The sequence below is a fragment of the Sciurus vulgaris genome (genome assembly GCF_902686455.1).
Source record: "Sciurus vulgaris genome assembly, chromosome: X".
In the NCBI taxonomy this organism is placed as follows: Eukaryota; Metazoa; Chordata; class Mammalia; order Rodentia; family Sciuridae; genus Sciurus; species Sciurus vulgaris.
Window position 1 is genome coordinate 129,756,868 of NC_136471.1, and position 19,219 is coordinate 129,776,086.

Sequence of the window (19,219 nt, forward strand, 5' to 3'; positions counted from 1 at the left end):
TACTCTCTTATTTTTTATTGTAAGGCAGGATCTTGCTAAGTTGCTGACACTGGCCTCAAACTTGTGATACTCCTGCCTCATCTTCCTGAGTCACTGGGATTACAGGCACACACAACAGTTCCTGGTATATTTTATATTTCTAAAGAAGTTAAAATAGATATTGCTCAGTTAAGAATGATGTTTGACCCCTCTGAAGTGTTAAATCCATGGTAATGGCCTTCATTCCTGCCCCCCTCTCTAAACATATTGGATTATTTATTCCTTGGGGGCCTCCAGTATACATAAGACTCACAAATAGGAACCTGTCTTACCTATCTTGTTATCTTCAGTATTTAGTAGTGCTCAATAAATGTTGGGTGTGGCTAAGGAGAGCATCTAAAGGAAGCATATGACCAGACAACTAGGCTGATAATGTCCAGATCTAAGAATTCTGAGTGGAGACACTATGATGGGTACAGGTGGAGCTGAGCTGAACTAAGCTGAGCACACATTAACTGAGCTGGGAAACTAGTGGTGGGAGTCAAAGCTATAGAATATAGGGGGATTCAATTCCATGATAGAATGAAAAGAACCAAGTCCTTTGAGCCTAAAGATGTGGGTGAAAACATTAGACTGAATAGCCAGAAGATGTAGAGATCTCAATTCCTGTGAATATCAATCTTTTCTGCAAGAGGGAGAGTCTTCTATGTGTCTTAACTACCTTATAGGACAATTGTCAATATTAATGAACTCTTATGCCATGTAAGAATTTTTGTAACTTTGGCAGTGTGATACTATAAACTGGGTTATCTTATTTTATCCACACTGGAATGCTTTGCCTGGAAAAGGAAGTACGATCAATAAATAATATCAGAACAGTGCCTATAAACCAGGACTCTTCTGAGTTAACTTATCTATATCATTTATATCTATGTTCTATATCCATTTATACCTACACCTATATATGTATATCTATACCCATCTATACCTGTATCAATATCTATGTCAGTATCTATATTTTATATCTATGTGTATGTCTACATCTATATCTATATCCTTATTTATATCTATAGTTGTATCTATTCACATTTTTTCTGCTACTGTTCACCTATGCTGTTATTCTAATCATCCCAGAGTTTCTCACTTTGTTTCCCTTCATTCCTCTTTCCATCCTTCTCTCCCTCTCTTAACCAGTTCTCATCAGGATACCCTTTCCTGAGACTCTTTTTTGTAGTTTCTTTCTTCCAACCTGTATCCCTGCTTTCCCCTACTCTACTCTATTACTTAACTATTAATAATAAGAACTGAAAAACTTGTATATTTTGAATCTATCATGTGACTTAAACAATGCTCTCTGTTCCAAAAAAAAAAGAAAGAAAGAAAGAAAGAAAGAAACTAGCTGGGCATGGTGACACATGCCTGTAATCCCTGGAGTTTAGGTGACTGAGGCAGGAGGATCACAAGTTCAAAGCCAGCCTCAGCAAAGGCAAGGTGCTAAGCAACTCAGTGAGATCCTGTCTCTAAATGAAATACAAAATAGGGCTGGGGATGTGGCTCAGTGGTTGAGTGCCCCTGAGTTCAATTCCCAGTACCCCCCAAAATAAAAACCTCTACTTCAAGTAGAAGAAAGGGAACAGGGGGAGAGAGGAAGCACTAGGGAGTGAAATGGAGCAAATTAATTCCATGAATTTATGATTATGTCAAAGTGAACCCCAATATTACGTATAACTATAATGCACTAATAAAAGCATTAAAATTCTCTATTTTATATATCTCTAAGCATACCAACAAGTTGTCCTTTATTAATGGAGAATATAGTGAATTTGGACAAGCAAGAGATTGTGATTGAGCATACATGTGTCACTTGTGAATTAGCCAGAGTCTCAGTATTATCATCTGGAAAATGGGGATAACCATTCTTCCACTGAAGCCAAATAAATGAGCTTGCATGCAGAGAAGTGCTTCAGAGCAGCAATCATAGCTGTCCATTGGAATCACCTGGAGAACTTCTGGGACTATTTCAAGGCTCCACCTCACACCAGGGATCAGGCTCTTCTATTGCTCCTAGGGATATTCCAATGTGCAGCCAAAGTTGAGAACCACTAGTTTGCAAATTCTACAATATTTTACAAATGTACATCAACATATATGTTTATATCCTTGAGTTTTAAAAACCCTATGGATCAGTAACTCCTCAAAGAAAACAGGTTACCTAGTCCTACTCTAAATAATTGTGGATGGGAAGGGGCAGATGAAATTTGAACACATGTAAACTATCCTGGGTCATGTTCAGAAGGACTCATGACGATAGGATTATCTCATCATTTAGCTATTGGACAATTACTTTTTTTTTTTTTTTTGTGGTGCTGGGGATTGAACCCAGAGCCTTGTGCATGCTAGGCAAGCACTCCACTAACTGAGCTATATCCCCAGCCCCAGGCTGTAACTTTTAACACAAAAAGCCTGACTCTTCCTATAGTTTTGTCAGCCACTCAGAAATAGTTGTATCTCCATCAAAACAATTGTCTTACGTAGGTATCACCAAGACAAGTTTAAAAACTCTAATTTCTTTCAAAAATCACATGTAAAAGAGCGAAAAATTAAATCCACAGGTGCTAATTACTAACCATAGTTTAGTTTTCAAATTGTCCTTTTAACTTCTAAAACTAATGAGTAGAGGAATACCCTATATTACAACCCTGGACAACCCAGAAACTGATAATTAGGGTATCTCTTTGTAATGGACATTACTCAGTAGGTAAGGAAAAAATGAATGATTCTCATCATTTATAAATCTCATTAGTGATAAAAAAAAGTATAAACACTTTCTAAGGAAGTACTGTTCTTGACACCTTAAAACTTTCTGAGATGACTACAAAAACTTACTTTTCAAGTGAAAAGAAAGTGCACAGATTTGGAAAAAATGGCATTGGTGACTTTGGTTTTAAAATTTGCCACTTAGTAATCAGTGCATGTTTATCACATTGCTGATTTATTTTTATATTTTAACAGCTGGCCTTGGACCAGTATAAATGTTAAATTGATACCTGGTATGTTGTTAAAAATGTCACTAATGCTAGTGATAATCATGAAAGTAGAGCTAGCTAGGTTTCCCATAACCTTTATACAGTTGGTCTCAGTTTGTGTTTTTACCTATTGATCTAATGGCCTGGGATGTACAGGAACCCAAATGCAAACAGGAGGAAAGATAAACTCATGTTAATCAAAGAAGTCTGAGACATGAATTTATAATCTATGTCTTAAAAATTGCATTTCCTTGGCAGAAAATGTTTTATTGTTTTGTGTGAAAGCTTATAGGTCAACTTAACTGAGTCAATTGCATAAATTCATAGCCATGTTATAAAATAGATGGTAAAATATAGTATCAAAATATTGTCTTAATAGCAGCAGAAGGGGCTTTGGCATACTGTAAGACATTAACAATCCAAAATGTAGAATGTAAGCAAAACTATTGGCCTTTCTATCAGTCTTTGAATTTTCTAGTCAATTCTGCTTCCACTGCCATTTCCATTCTAGAAAAGACTTGAAGAGCCAGAAGACCATGTCTTACATGCCTCTCAGAATGAGTCATGTTCAAGGGCAACTTGGGTCTTCTTGGGATGGACCCTGTAGGCAAGTCCCTCAGTAACTGTGCTTTGCAGGAATTCTGGGAAAAGGGAGAAATTTTGATGGTGGAGACTGTGAAATTGTTCACCACACTCACGTGTGTTTTTCATCGGACTATTTTCCAACAATCCTCACTTGTTGGTGGGTTAGGGAGTATAAAAAATCAAATTCCCCCAAAACCATCCGGACAGACGTTTTACAAAAATGACCCCCTGCTTCAAGGTGATCCTATGTTTGCTGATCAGTGCACATTCAGCTTGACTGCAACAAAGAATGCTGCCTGTGCTCATGACAGATATTTTCCCCCTTGACCTCCAATCTCTGCTCAATTACAATTGGGCTTGAGCTCCCTTGCTTCCTGATTTAAAATCTGTTTCACTAATTTCTTGTAATTAAGAATATTTCACTTAGGTTGGAGAAACCAGCAGGTTGAATCCTTGCCATTTTGAGAAATGCAATAGAAATGCTCTTCTCAGAAGACTGGGGGAAAAAAAAAGACCACTTAAGACTGCAAAAAATAGTTTGATATTTCCTTCAAAATCTAAACATAGAATTTAACATTGACTTTTGATTTCATTTCATCCATAAATTCTACTCCCAGATATATGCTGAAAAAAATTGAAAGCAGGGACCTAACAGAAAGTTTTATGTGTGGGGTGTTGTTGAGGATGGAACCCAGTCTTGCACATGCTAAGTAGGTACTGTACCACTGAGCTACACCCTCAGCCCACCAAATAGCTGCTTGCACATCAATTCTCATAATATTACTATTCCCAACAGCCAACAAGTAGAAACGACCTAAATATCTTTCAATGGATAAATGAATAAACAAAAATATGATCTATCTCTACAATGGAATATGATTCAGCCTTAAAAAGGGGTGTGATTCTGACAAATGCTACAACATGGATAAGATGTGAAAACATCATGCAAAATGAAATAAAATAAACACAAAAGGACAGATATTATATGATTCCACTTATAAGAGGAAATAAGAATAGGAAAAATTGAGACAGAAAGTAGAAGAGAGGACACCAGATATAGGAGGCAGGGGAAATGGGTAGGTATTGTTTAGTGGATACCAAATTTCTATTTGGGGTGATGAGTTCTGGGAAATGGAATGTAAAACAATTGAACAATATTGTTGGTGGACTTAATACCACTAAATTTTGACTCTAAACCAGATAAAATAGTAAATCACATTATATATATTCATTTAACACACTTTTTAAATGGTACAAAAATCCCAAATCTAAGCCAATGTTAGTGTGAGAAATTTACAAAAATACATGTAATAAGAAACAATATGTATCCCATTTGTTTACAATAAAAATAAATTAAAAAAGAAAACTGAGTAAAAAAAAATTACATGTAATACATGTAGTCCTTTTGCTGTTTTTTCTAGTTATAGATGCTACAGTAGTATTCTTGTTTTGACCCATTTCTGGAAAATATTCCAAATGACACTTTCAAATGTCAAAAGTTAGTTCTTAGTTTCAGACAATGAATACACTGACCTAATATTTAATAATGGACACTGTTTCCCTGAGCCAGGATTGCGACACTATAGAATAAATTGTCACTCTAAAATGGAGCCTGCCCAAGAGCAAAGCAACTCAATGATACAAGATACAAAGTCTAGAGAAGATTAAATGCCTGAGTCCATTCTTGAAGTACACTCATTCTCCTGTGCAAATCAAAACAAGAGAAGTCTATTAGCCAAGGATTTCATTGGTCATGCCAACTTTTAAACCTACTTGATGAAGTAGTCTCGCCCATCTCGGTTTGTCATCATCTCCCATCCATAGGGTGGCACCTGGTTCAAGCCCCAGGTTCCTGAGGGAGGTGGCCAGCCTGAAGACTTCGTCCTGTGGCTACAAAAGAAAAAAAAAAGAATTATCACACCTGATTCCTGAACGTATCTTCTGAGACAAACTGCAGAAGAGTACCCAATTTGCTCCTCTAAATTGAGGGCTATATCGTCAACTGATTAATTGCATAATTATAAAGAAATGTCTTATGTTATGTACCATGCTAGGCATTTTCTATGTGTTATTTCAGTTTCCACAGGGGCTCTATGAAGCATAGAACATGTATACATTTTACAGATAAGGAAACAATAAATGAGTCAATAAGTTTAAGTAACTTTTGGAAGACATACAAGCCAATTTTGATCAAAAGTTCTGCAGCTTCCATCACATTAACCATCCCTGAAACCAAACGTGAGGACGATTAGGTTACATAAATAGATTTGACAATATTATATAAATACATATAAAAATAAAGTACTGTTTCTGTGCTCTTAAGCAACAAAACAAAAACAAAACCAAACAATTCATAAGCCTCAGTTTCCTGGATTCTTATGACCAAAATACCAAATTTAGACTCTTTGTTAACAACACTCCAGTCAAAAATGAGTCAGTCATAAACCTTAGACAAACTCACTATCTTAAACTATCACAAAAATCCACATATCATCCTTCACAAAATTCCACAACTTTAAAGTTCACAACTTTAATTTGGCTTGTTGGTAAAATAAAAGAATTGTTAAGGAGAATTTCTTTTATTTTTATTTTTTATTGTAAACAAATGGGATACATGTTGTTTCTCTGTTTGTACATGAAGTAGAGGCATACCATTTGTGTAATCATACATTTACCTAGGGTAATGGTGTTTGATTCATTCTGTTATTTTTTCTTTCCCCTTCACTCCTCCCACCCCTCTTTTCCCTCCTTCCTCCACTTTTACCTCCTTCCCACTCCCCATTATGTATCATCATCCACTTATCGGCGAGATCATTCATCCTTTGGTTTTTTGAGATTGGCTTATCTCACTTAGCATGATATTCTCCAATTTTATCCATTTGCCTGCAAATGCCATAATTTTATCATTTTTTATGGCTGAGTAATATTCCTTTGTGTGTGTGTATGTATGTCTGTGTATATATATATATATATATATATACACACACACACACACACACACACACACACCACAATTTCTTTATCCATTCATCAACTGAAGGACATCTAGGTTGGTTCCACAATCTGGCTATGGTGAATTGAGCAGCTATGAACATTGATGTGGCTGTATCTCTGTAGTATGCTGATTTTAAGTCCTTTGGGTATAGGCCAAGGAGTGGGATAGCTGGGTCAAATGGTGGCTCCATTCCAAGCTTTCTGAGGAATCTCCATACTGCTTTCCAGAGTGGCTGCACTAATTTGCAACCCCTCCAGCAATGTATGAGTGTACCTTTTTCCCCACATCCTCGCCAACACCTATTGTTGCTTGTGTTCTTGATAATCGCCATTCTAATTGGGGTGAGATGGAATCTTAGGGTAGTTTTGATTTGCATTTCTCCTATTACTAGAGATGTTGAACATTTTTTCATGTATCTGTTGATTGCAAGAATTTCTTTTAGATCTCTTTTTTTCAGGAGTAAGAGAAAGGAGAAGTAATTCCTTCTGACAAGCAGCTATGCTGGGTAGTACTGCAGAGTCACAGTCCCTAACTACAATCCTAAACCAGTTTCTGAATCATAGACTAACTTCCTCAACCCAGGACCTGCAGAACTTCCTGTCTTCCAATAAATGTCCAAGACTTCTTCAGAGCTTAACTGTGCTTTGGGAAGGAAGTAAGCAATGTCATTTCGGGATTGATCATCATCCCTCATCATGTTGTCCTTTAGGTCCTGGAGAAGTTACTTACTCTAAAGACTCTAAGATCCTCTCATGATTCCAAATCCCAGAATGATACCACTATTGCAGTCAGGGGGAAGGGAGTGATGACATATTCCTGGACTCACAGTGTCTCAATAGCTACCCAATAGCACTTTACAATGAGAAAGAAATGCCCCTCTGATTAGATGAAAGTAGAGCAAGTGCCACTGGCCTGGGGATAAATTGCAGCTGTCACCTGCCTCCTTGGTGGGGTTCTCTTGCACAAGGTGCAACTTGCATAACATTATCTGTTTGTAGTCATGCAACCTACAGCCCTTTTGTGGCAAATACCTAAACCAGGGTTCTCAACCCTGCTGTGAAGAGGGAGACATTGAATCATAGAAAACTGGGCAACTCATTCCCTCAACCTTCCTGTCCCTCTCAAAATCTGATCATAACTCCAAATTTCTTAAGAGAAATAAGTCATTTACCTTTATGTTTTCTGCAGAGGAAGTGTTTTGCATAATTTTAACCAACTCCATTGCTTTTCTTTAACTTCTCTTGAGTTTTGCTACCCCCTTCATAAAGTGTTCACCAATTTGATACAGGCAGGTCTGGTAAATTTAGAATGCCACCATAGGATTATTTTTTGCCAGTTGACTATAAAAAGAAAAACATGGCTACTGCTTTTGGTTCTTTTACTTGCATAAAAGTCAGCAGTGGCAATTACATCTTTTTTTTTTAATGTGCTGCTTTTCTGCATTGAGAGAACACATGAATTTGTCACCCTAAGGTACTACAAAGAACAAACAGAAAAACCCACACCACTTTCTCCACTACAGCAGAGATCATATTCAGAATGCTTTATAAGATGGTGCCAAGGAAACAAGTTCATAGAGGCATGAATATAGTCTGTTCTGTTATTAAAAACTTTTTCCAAAAGCAAGAGTACAGTTAGAAGTGGCACAAAGACTATTCTTAGGAGTGAAAGGAGGATGCCTGTGCAGAGAATACAATATTCTTTTCTGAATTCTTAAATTATGTATTGTATTAGAAAGGTAATCTTCCTCATAGGGGGCTAACTTATTAAAAACAATAAACTGTATTTTTTTCTTCAACCATTTTTACCTCCCTGAAATCTTAATCAATAAAGACACAAGCCTCCTAATATAATTTATATGTAAAATACAGCATTATAATAAAGAACTAGAGGTAACCCATTTTATTATAAATGACATTCTGTTCTGTACACTTTGTTCAGGAAGGGGCAAATAACAGTTCAGCAAGATGTTTTCAAGTAAACCCTTCTCTTAAACATTACCAAATGAAATGCAAATGCTGGAAAACCATGTAAATACTAATTGAGTTTAATCTAGGTCAAGGGGCATCAGCTGATAAAACAAATGACTGAATATGAAGACCAGAAATGAACACATATCTGCCTGTTAATGTGTTAACATGAAATGTATAGGTCTGAAAGTGCTTAGTAAAATTTAGTAAATTAAATATGCAAGTAGAACAAAATGAACACCCTTTAAAAGTGTCTTTCTATAATAGTATTGAGAAAAATCCAGGATATAGGCCATAATTGTGAAGGAATCTGACTCCTACTTCTATGCAGTTTATGGCTGGTAGTCTAGTCATCAACAATATCCAGCCTTGGAAATGCAGTGGTTTCCTTTCTGCTTACTGGGGAGATTCTTTAGGGACCTCCTTTCCCTGCTCTCACCTCTGATGGTGCACCAAACTCTTCAGTACTCCCAAATGCCCCCCAATCCCATCACTGCTAAAAGTTAATACATTTACCACCCACGATATTAACCCATTATGTCCCATTATCCTATACAGAATTAAAAACTTGGGACTTAATGGGTTAAGAGGTGGCCCCGTGTAGAGCAGCAGCAAGACCAACACATGTCAAAGCAGAGATCCTGGTTGCTTTTCTTTAGCACACCTTCTGATATGGAAATTACACTCAGATCCTTAGGATGAACTGGGCACTGTTATGATTATACTATTCTGAAAGTTCTTCATTTTTGGCAATAATACCAAGCCTATGTGCCAGTGTGAGATGCTTGCCTTTCTTTTTTCTGTCCATTTCAGAGGGAGTCCATTCTTGGGCTGAGCATTAGTAGAACCTCAATGAATGAGGTTTTAGTTTTCTGGTCTAAGAACCTGTCAGCCTCAAGATTCCTCTTGACTGCCTCTATGGAGCCCAAGCACTCTCATAAATATGACCCTAGCTATTCTTCTCAGCTGTGTTGCTGAGGATGGTATGCAGATTGATGCACTGAGACCATTTGCAAGGTGTTCTTCCAGCCTAGGGCTAAATTTAGAAAAATAAATACAGGACACTTAGTTAAATTTGAGTTTTCTATAAGCAACATTATAAAGCATGTCACATATGATATTTGGGCAAAACTGATACCCACTAGATTTTGAGAACCACTAGGTTATAACCAGACTTCCTTCAATCCAGGCTCTGCCATTTATTTTACATGATCTCAAGAACCTTATGTAACCTCTCTAACCTCCTCAAAACCAGATAGTCATCTGTCAAATGGTGATAATAGGACCCATATCTTTGGGAAAATACTGAGTTTTGTAAAGAATTTGGTATGACACCCAGCACATATACACTTGAATGTCTTTGCTAAATAAATATCTACTTAAAAATGAAAAAAAAAATAAGACATTGAGGGGACTATGCAAGTATAATTGACTGTAATTCATTCTCAGAATAGAAAGAAGGTGAGAGGCTCAGGCATCTATTCTTTCCTAGTCTGGCAGGCACAGGGCTAGAAAGGGTTGAATCAAGCAGTCACACCTTCCCATAAGGTAAAGAAGTTGACAAGTTCTGCCCTTCTCAAGGCAGAAGGAAATATCATAAAGTTTTTTTTTTTTTTTTTTTTTTTTTTTTTAACTAAAACCCAGGAATCCCAAGTCTGTGATACAGGGTACAGGGGTTCAGTTTCAACTTTTCTCAGGCAAAGCTTTGAGAGTTCTTGCAATTGTGATGTTCTGCAACTTCTATCTGAGATCATGGCTGTGTGAACCACTTTCAAACACTTAGCTCAGCCTTAAAAATAGCGACCTACATTGTCAGAGCTATTTAAATCACTCCAGAAACTCCCAACAACTGACTGAACTGGTTTGCAACTTTGTGCTTCACTCATCTATTGTTTGCAACAGGCTAAAACCATCCTGGACAAGATAGATCTTCATATTTTATATGAAATGAGAGCAGCTACGAACAATACAGGCAAAGTTGCAGAAGTATTTGTGTTGAGATCATTGGTGGAAGTGCTCCTCCTATATGCCTGCCCCTAAGCCCTGGAACAAATCTTAATGGCAAACCTGTCATAGGAGAAGACAGGCTCTTGGAATCGCCTGCAGGCCTCTGCAGTGATCTGAGTTTCCTTAGAAATAACTCAGTATCCGAAAAAGGGATGCTATAGGGGAGAAGAATCTGAGGTCAAGTTCCACATTCCTGATTCAGATTCAAATTCTGCCACTTCCTAGATTTGTGACCCTGGACAAATTACTCTAAACTCTCTGTACTTTATTTTCATCACCTATAAAATGAAGTTATTCTAACTCAACATTTGCATTCAGGGGTGAATTTGCTCTCAAAGGACACTTAGCAATGTGTGGAGACATTTTTGTGGTCTCAATTGGGGGAAGGGAAAAGTGTGCTTCTTGGATCTAGTGTGTATAGGCCAGGGATGGTGCTAAACATCTTACGTTACATAGGGGCTATTAAGAAAGTAAGGTGATGACTACACAAAGTTTAGCCCAGAGTCTGGCAGAGTAGGTGCTCAATAAACATTACTTGAAAACAAGAAAACAAAAGCATTCTCAATGTTTCCACTTACATCCTAATTATGGTAAGCACAATATGCCTTTATATTAGAAAGAATGAGTTAAAATCCCAGTTCTGCCACTTAATAGCTTGCTTGGTCTTTCTGCATTTTAGTTTTATGTATAAAATAAAAATAAAACATCCAGTTTACAGTGATGCTATGCAGACAAATGAGATATGCAAAACCCTGAAGTAGATTGCTTGGCTTATTTATAACAGTCTTATCAAATGGTAAGTAGTAGTTGTAATAGTAATGAGAATAACATTTGCATTTGACCTATCAGCTTAACCATCATTTCCATATCCACACTTTCTGTTGCTACCTCAGAATGCAACAGGCGTTTTCTAAATATTATTGTTTCTGTATTAAAGATGAAGAAACTAAAACTCAGAGATAATGAATAACTTGCAAAACAGGGACAGCAATCTACTTGGAAGGAATACTGGATCTTTCAGCAGACACTGTGCTTTCCATAGACTGTATTAGGCACAGGAATGTGGGGAGAAGGCAAGAGCCATACAGCCTAGGCAAGGTTCCTGCTAGAAAAGTGTCCAGACTGAACCCTGAAACTTCCTACTCCAAACTCCATATTTCTCACACTGTGTAGCATTTAAGTGTTACACCAACATACAGATTTTCTTAGATACTTGGTAAGATTATGGGAACAGTAGCCAGAATCCAGATGTATTCTTTGAGCGTTGGTGTTGAGAAGTGAAATATTATGTTCATTTCAGATATAAGAAAAACCAAAGCTACATCTACTTAATTATTCATCCTTGACATTGAATGACACTATACAAATCCAACAAATTAAAACATGACCTTATTTTGTTGGACTCAAAGAGGTTATTTTCAGAATGACCCTTGATTGTATAGTATTATGAAATGAAAATCATTTTCTCATTTATTTTGCTATAAATTGTGGTTGGGTCACAGGCCCTGAAACTGCACAGATACCTCAAGGTATCTTTGAAAAGTATTTTGCATTTACAAGCTGATGGTATTTAAGATATCTTCTGGGATGACTGCAATGTGGATTAAGGTAAAGGAAGTGAAGAGGGAGTGAGGGAAATAAATCACAGTCAATGTTTCTGGGTGAATTTTAAAAGCTCCAAGTTTTTCTAATAATCATGTTCTTTTTGTGTCTAGCTTGGTATGCCTCATTGTAGTTAGAGTGGGGTCCTTGACATGATGCCCACTGGGTGGCAGGTCTTAGAGAATTTCCTATTCTCTGTAAATCAGTAAGGAATTGATTAACCAGGTCTTTTGGTTCCAGTCATTCATAACAACCACTTACAGAAATTTCCTGAAGTAGTTTGCATTCTCTTCTACCTCAGAACACAACTTTCTCCTTTAACTCAGACTTCAGCATGGTAGTCAAAGTGTTTTGACTTTATTTGAGAGGTAACAACTGTTCATCCCACCACGCTTATTAACAGGTTTTCGTACAGGTGCATACGAAGAAAGCTATGTCAATAGGGTAAATATAATAACATAAGAGCTATACAGATAGAGAAGAATAATCCCACCAACCATATTAAAGATGACAGGACAATAAAATACAGAAAAGGGAGAAGTAGATGGTTAAAAATTGCTTTAAATACCACTGTCAAGCCTTATTAAACAGACAGAAATATATTCATTACAAAACAATTTTAGCCAAGAAGAAATATATGATGAGTCAAGAATTGAACTATGATAAATGATATTTAAGTGTGTGTGTGTGCATATGTATGCATAGTAGACACACATACACATGTGTGTGTGTGTGTGTGTGTGTGTGTGTGTGTGTATTTTGAGGTGCTGGGGATTGGACCCAGGGATTCACTCATAGTAAGCAAGTGTTCTACCATTGAGTTACAACCTCTGTCCTTGAATGTAAATTTTAACAATTAAATTTGAACATTTTTGGATTATTTTCATCTGCATTATATGATCTATCAACCTACAAAATGAAACTAATTTTGTGATGATACATCTGTGAGTTTCAGCATAACCCTCTCACAACCTATTGAATTAGTTATGTTTCCTAGTTAGGAATTAGGGAGAAATACCAGAAGTAAATCTGGGTTAACTGGTTCTCCATCCAAAAGTTTTTACATATAAATGCAAGCCTCATTTTGTGTATGATCCCATGACAGATGCCAGATGTCTTGAAGATCAGAGTCCCTGTATCTAGATTACCCACATATCAAACACAGGGGTTGCCATTAAAGTCAGATATAGCCCTGCCTTAAATTACATTTTTTTTCAAAATATATTTGTACCTCTTAGCTCATTGAATTCTTCAACTCTGTACATCTGAAAAGACAATTACAATTGGCCCTTTATTGTTGAGGAGAACAGAACAGCCAGGTTTCATTGTTCAAAGAACTAAATGTGGGAATAGTTGACATCAGGTCTTGATCTCCATTTACTCGACCACTGTTGCACCTGCTCATGAGTTCATGCTTGTGCCTCCCAAATAAGCAAACATTTCCAAGTGTCTAAGATGAGCTGGGCACACACCCTGGGAAGGCAGTGACCATGTCTTTTTCATTTTTCCACGCTATTACTCAGAGTAATATCAGGTACATAATTGATGCTCAAATGTAAATTGAAATAATAAATGAATTCAAGGTACATGAAGGTACTGGCACAGAATCTCAGGTATTAAAATTGTAGCCTTCTGCTTTCAGGTGGGTAAAAGCATGTGCATGGAGACAATGCCATTTATTAATAACTGCTGTAAGGCAGGCCCTCTTCTAGGTATTTTCATGAGTTATTTCTTTTTACTCACAACAACTCAGCAAGGAGGGTTGTTGACAACTCATTCAACAATAGACTATCGTATAGAGGGAAAAGAGAAGTGGGAGGGGTGGGGGAAGGAAAAAAATAATGGAATGAATCAAACATCATTACTCTATGTAAATGTATGAATATGCAAATGGTATGCTGTTACTCCATGTACAAACAGAAACAACATGTATCCCATTTGTTTACAATAAAAAAAAATAGACTATCAATTGGTTATTAGATCAAAATTGTAGATGAAAACAGTCACAGGATGCATAAATGAACAAAATTTGTTATTAAAACAATGTCAATATGATAAACTTTGCAAACAAATGAAAAACATGTGTACATAGGCATAGCAAAATTGTCTGGAAGGATGGGTCCACAGTGGCAATCACAGGGTTGTAAGATTGTGGTGTTTTTAAAAATTGTCTGCTTTTGCATATATTATTTCCCATAATGAACATGCATTATTTTTATAATCATATTTTAAAAAAATTATTTATTTATTTATTTTTTACAGACTGCATTTTGATTCAATGTACACAAACGGGGTACATCATTTCATTTCTATGGCTGTGCATGATGTAGATTCATACCATTTGTGTAATCACACATGTTCATAGGGTGATGATGTCTGTCTCAGTCCACCATTTTTCATACCTCTCTCCCTCTCATTTCCCTCTACATAATAATTTTTAAGCAATAGAAACTGGAAAAGGGCTATGACCCCATGTGGATTTTTAGTGGAATCACAGGAGAATAAGTGGATACAAAACCACTACTGCTATTCATATTAGCATTGAGTGCAAGATTTGGTACTTGAAAACTATTTAATAACAATACCATTTCAACAAGTGAATGAATGACTAGCTGTCAGTTTGGGGGCATCCTCCAAAAGAAGCCATAAGACAATGACCAGGCAGGTCCAGGTTTTCAAAGCCAACACTGTGCTCAACAGAAACTTGCTGCCTCAGCATCCTGAGAGTGTTTTATAAAGAGGAAATAGCAATTCAGAGGTCACAAATCAAAATAAATGTGTTTTAAGTCTAAACTTTAATGATGTTAGACTTTTAAGCCTTGATCAGTTTCCTTGATGTAAAGTTGTTTTCATTTCTCCAGCTTAAGGTTCACTTAGCAGGATGTGACTCTTCCCTGAGGATAAACTCGTCCTCACCATGATTCTTTGTTTCCCTGTATTTAATTTTTCCCATTGAAGTAGTGGACTGGAGACTGAATCCACCCATTCTTTAATATTAAGGTACATCCCAGCCATTAAAAAAATTTCTTTTGAGACAGGGTCTCCTTAAGTTGCTGAGACAGGCCTTGACCTTGCAATCCTCCTGCCTCAGCTTCCTGAGTTGCTGGGATTATAGGAGCACACTACTATGCCTGGCCTATTTCCCCTTCTTATTTGGAGACATTTCAATCATACACAAAAGTTGTAATATGAGTCCAACAAACCACACTGTACTGTTCACCCAGACCAATGGTTTACCACAAAGGCAATTCTGCCCCTCAGTGATCTTTTGACATCTACAGACATTCTTGGTTGTCACTACTAGTGGGGAGTGAAGACATGCAATGAGTAGACACTAAGGATGCTACTGAACATCCTACCATGCACAGATCAGCCTCAACACAAAGAATTGCCCTGCACTAAATGTCAATAGTGTAGAGGTTGAGAGACACTGACATCCTATACATCTCCTTGCCTATGGTCTGAGAGCTCTTTTTCTTTCTTCCAAACACCTAGGTTTATCAATTGTTAATATGTTGCAACATTTATCTAATCCTTTCTCCCCTCACTCCCTCTTTGTTTATTCTTATAAATCTTTACTTGAAACATTTGATATTAAATCATAGACATCATGGCAAGTTGCCCTCAAATTCTGCAGCATCAATCTCCTAAAAGGAAATTCTCATTTGAAATCACACAACAATATCACATCAAGTGTATTTAGTATCAACAAAATAATATTATCTAACGTATAGTTCATATTCAATCTTCCCAATTATCCTAACAGTGTCTTTTTAAAAATCTTCATTTGATTCAGTATCAATTAGCCTTCATGTTTTACATTTACTTGTCCTGTCTCTTTATCAACAGTGTTTTCAAGATGCAAAGCTGGCATAAGCCTAAAAAACTTTAGAATAGATGATAAAGTTCTTTCCTGCAAATCTCAGCAATAATGACCAATATTTGTAAACTATATTATGGACTCTATTCAAACATGACTCCTAGAGTTCACACAGTGTCTATGGATGGTAATTGTCTAACAGCTACTGTTTGTTAACTGAGCTGACACGTGTTGTTAGAAATTTATATGCAAATATCATAGTAATTGTTGGTAGTAGGGATATTGCAGAAAAGAGCCCCAAAGACTCCTCCTTGGAATGATCAAAGGGTAGAGATCAAGAGGGGAACATGAACTGATAATAATTTAACAATGAGAAAGCAGGACAAAAAGGGTCCTAGAATTTATGATGAGGAAATGTGTCAGTCAGTAACCAGAGGGCCTCCATATCCTGATGGGTAGAGGAAAGAAGTGTGACAGACAAGAAAGAACAGCAATAGCACAAAGAAGGCACAAGAACATGGGTTTTGACTTCAAAGAACATTCTGTTTTGGTTAGAAAGCTTCTCACAGATGTTTTGATGTGCCAGGAGCCCAAGGCACATCCAGAATGTGATGTTCACATTTGTTAGAGAATGCCAGACACTAACCTATCCTTTTTATCCTTCCTTCTTTCAGAAAAGATCTGAGGTGGCAAATGAATCTCTCAAAATCACAGTTTGGGTTTACTAATTACCAGAGGGAAGACTGACCTATTTGGATTAAGTAAAGATTCAGAGTAGAAACACCAGACACTGTAAGTGTCAAGTACCACTCTACATAGAGAGGTCTTTCTTGTCAATTAGCAAGCATTCATTGAGCAATGACCCCTATTTTCATGGCTCTGTTTGTGACGTAGCAACCTTATCTCTATATCTCCTTTTTAATGGGATATAATGTAGTCTGAGAGCTTTTTTTCCTCTCTTCTAAATACTTAGTGCCCTCACAACACTATACTCACTTGTTCACTGAAAATAATTTATTGAGGACTTTCGTACCAGTTACTAGAGACTTGACAAGCAGATAAGGTGCTTTCCTTCATGTTGAGGATGGCAAGGATCACGATTTACCCAACCTGGACATTGTCCTGGTTCTGGGTTGTTTCCTGAGCCCTAATCTTTATTCAAACTCCTCAGATGGGAATTTCACAGAGTAGGCATTAGGAGACAGGATAATCTGCCCTTGCATTTCTCGAATTATTCCACACAGACCACTTCTTAACCCGTACAAATTATATTCCCCTTCATTGGGAACATAGTCTTTTGCTTTTAGCTGTAATATGAAGCTTGAATATGCTCTCAGGAGCAACCAAATGCATCATGTTATAGAACTTGACAGTAATTATGGGATTAATGAAACACAGCATTGGTTGAATCTGTCAAATGGCCTAATCTAATTGTCAAATGTGTTGTTAAAACACTTTAGCAACCACTCATCGTTTAGAGAGAGCATTCATCTTCACATTTCAGTTCTTTATAGATGACTCATAACCTAATATTGCTACTCACCAAGTTTACTCAAAACAAATTGGCTTTTCAGTGAATATGTATATGAAAAATTAAAACATTTTCTCATGTAGCTATCTATTGTGAAAATTACATTTCAATATTCTTGGGGACATGCACATATATTTTGATAATTTTTAAATTTTTGTAATTACCACATAAACTATGTGCTTATGTGGACTACAGTTCACTTAATCTCCTTGACCTTGCTTCATGACTTATATAATCCTAAGTTAAAAGTGTATTTATTTAATAGTTCTCTCCTGTTCCATTAAGCTTTTTTTCTGAGCAAGAGAATCAAAATATTCTTAGAAATTATCTTCAATTAGGTACAAGCAGGAGTGAAAAGAGAAGAATTGTTAAAAAGAAGGAAGTAGAGAGAGGAGGGAAGGAACTAATAGAATCATATATACTTTTGTGAACAAAAAGTAAAAATGGAAATAGATGAAAGAAAACTGGCTTGGAAGTTAGAGGCTGAGTTCTAAGTGTACCATTTATAGCAAAAATGAGCAGACTTATTCTATATGGAGTCAGAGAATAAATATTTTCAGATTTATAGGCCACAATGTCTTGTTGCAAATACTCAACTCTACCATTGAATCCAAAGTGGTCACAGACAACATGTAAACTAACAAGCATGGCTCTTTCCAATACAACTTTATTTACAAAAACATGCATATTTGGATTTCAAGTCAAAATTTTCTGACCCCTGATTCATAGTGTCACCTTGGGAAAGTCATATTTCTGTTCCTCATTTATCTTACTCATGGAATAAAGGCATCAGACTATATGATTTTTGAAGTTCGTTCAAGTTCCAAAATGTCTACCTTCATCATTTAAATGGGTCTCTTTTTCAGAGGCTATACTCTTTAACAGGAATGGAAGAGACCCAGATACACAAATTCTACAATACAGTTTTTTCACTGAGGTAGTAGTAACACTTACCACTCAGGGAAAATGAATAAGATTCCTATTTAACTTATCATTTGATCCAAAGATAGAACATTATAGTGCAGCTCATCACATACCTGAATATTTATGGGGAGTTTTAAATCTTTGTACCATTGATCTTCTCTTATATGTAGGACCACTATTTGGATGAATGGTGTTTTAAACATACAACATACAGTCAGTCCCAAACCATAATGGAAAAAACATTGTAGTGGTTGCTTTCCAAAATTCAAATCATGAGTCTTTGAGACTGGAAGAAATGAACAGGATCAGAAAATAAAAATAAGGGTTTTCAAATATCATGTTACAATGTAGTTTTACTATCAAGGAGTATGATGCCAAATAATGTTTATCATTGTTTTAGCCTTATTTGTGTTTTATTTAATTACCAAAGACTGTTAATTTTCCTATCTTAAATGTGCCTACTTTTTTAGCCCACACTTGCTTGAGTTTGGTTTGCTAGCTCAGCGTCTGCTGGAAAGCCCCCTTTTTTACTGCTGAATTATAATTCCTAAAGCACAGGTGTTTATAGTAAACCTGCTGATATCCTTAACAAGGGGTGGTAGAGAGTTACAGCACACTTAGTTATGTCTATACACACTGGTGCTAAATGTATCATCTGTTTCCCTTTCCTAGAGTTAGAGTACATATGTGATATTGTAATGGGTTATCTATAATGTAAACAAAATGTATAAACATAGTGTGCTTTATTTTTTAATCTAATTTTAGGAAGATTTCTCATGT

General features: G+C 36.5%; 1 protein-coding gene across 7 annotated transcripts in view; it reads right to left on the reverse strand.

Moving 5' to 3' along the window:
* FRMPD4 (FERM and PDZ domain containing 4) overlaps positions 1–19,219 on the reverse strand; it is a 912,953-nt gene that overhangs the window by 215,202 nt on the left and 678,532 nt on the right. For all 7 annotated transcript variants that reach the window (XM_079123114.1, XM_079123113.1, XM_079123116.1 and 4 more), the window contains one exon: positions 5,364–5,480. In XM_079123114.1, coding sequence (XP_078979240.1) covers positions 5,364–5,480 — 117 coding nt within the window. The remainder of the gene's footprint in view (positions 1–5,363; positions 5,481–19,219) is intronic.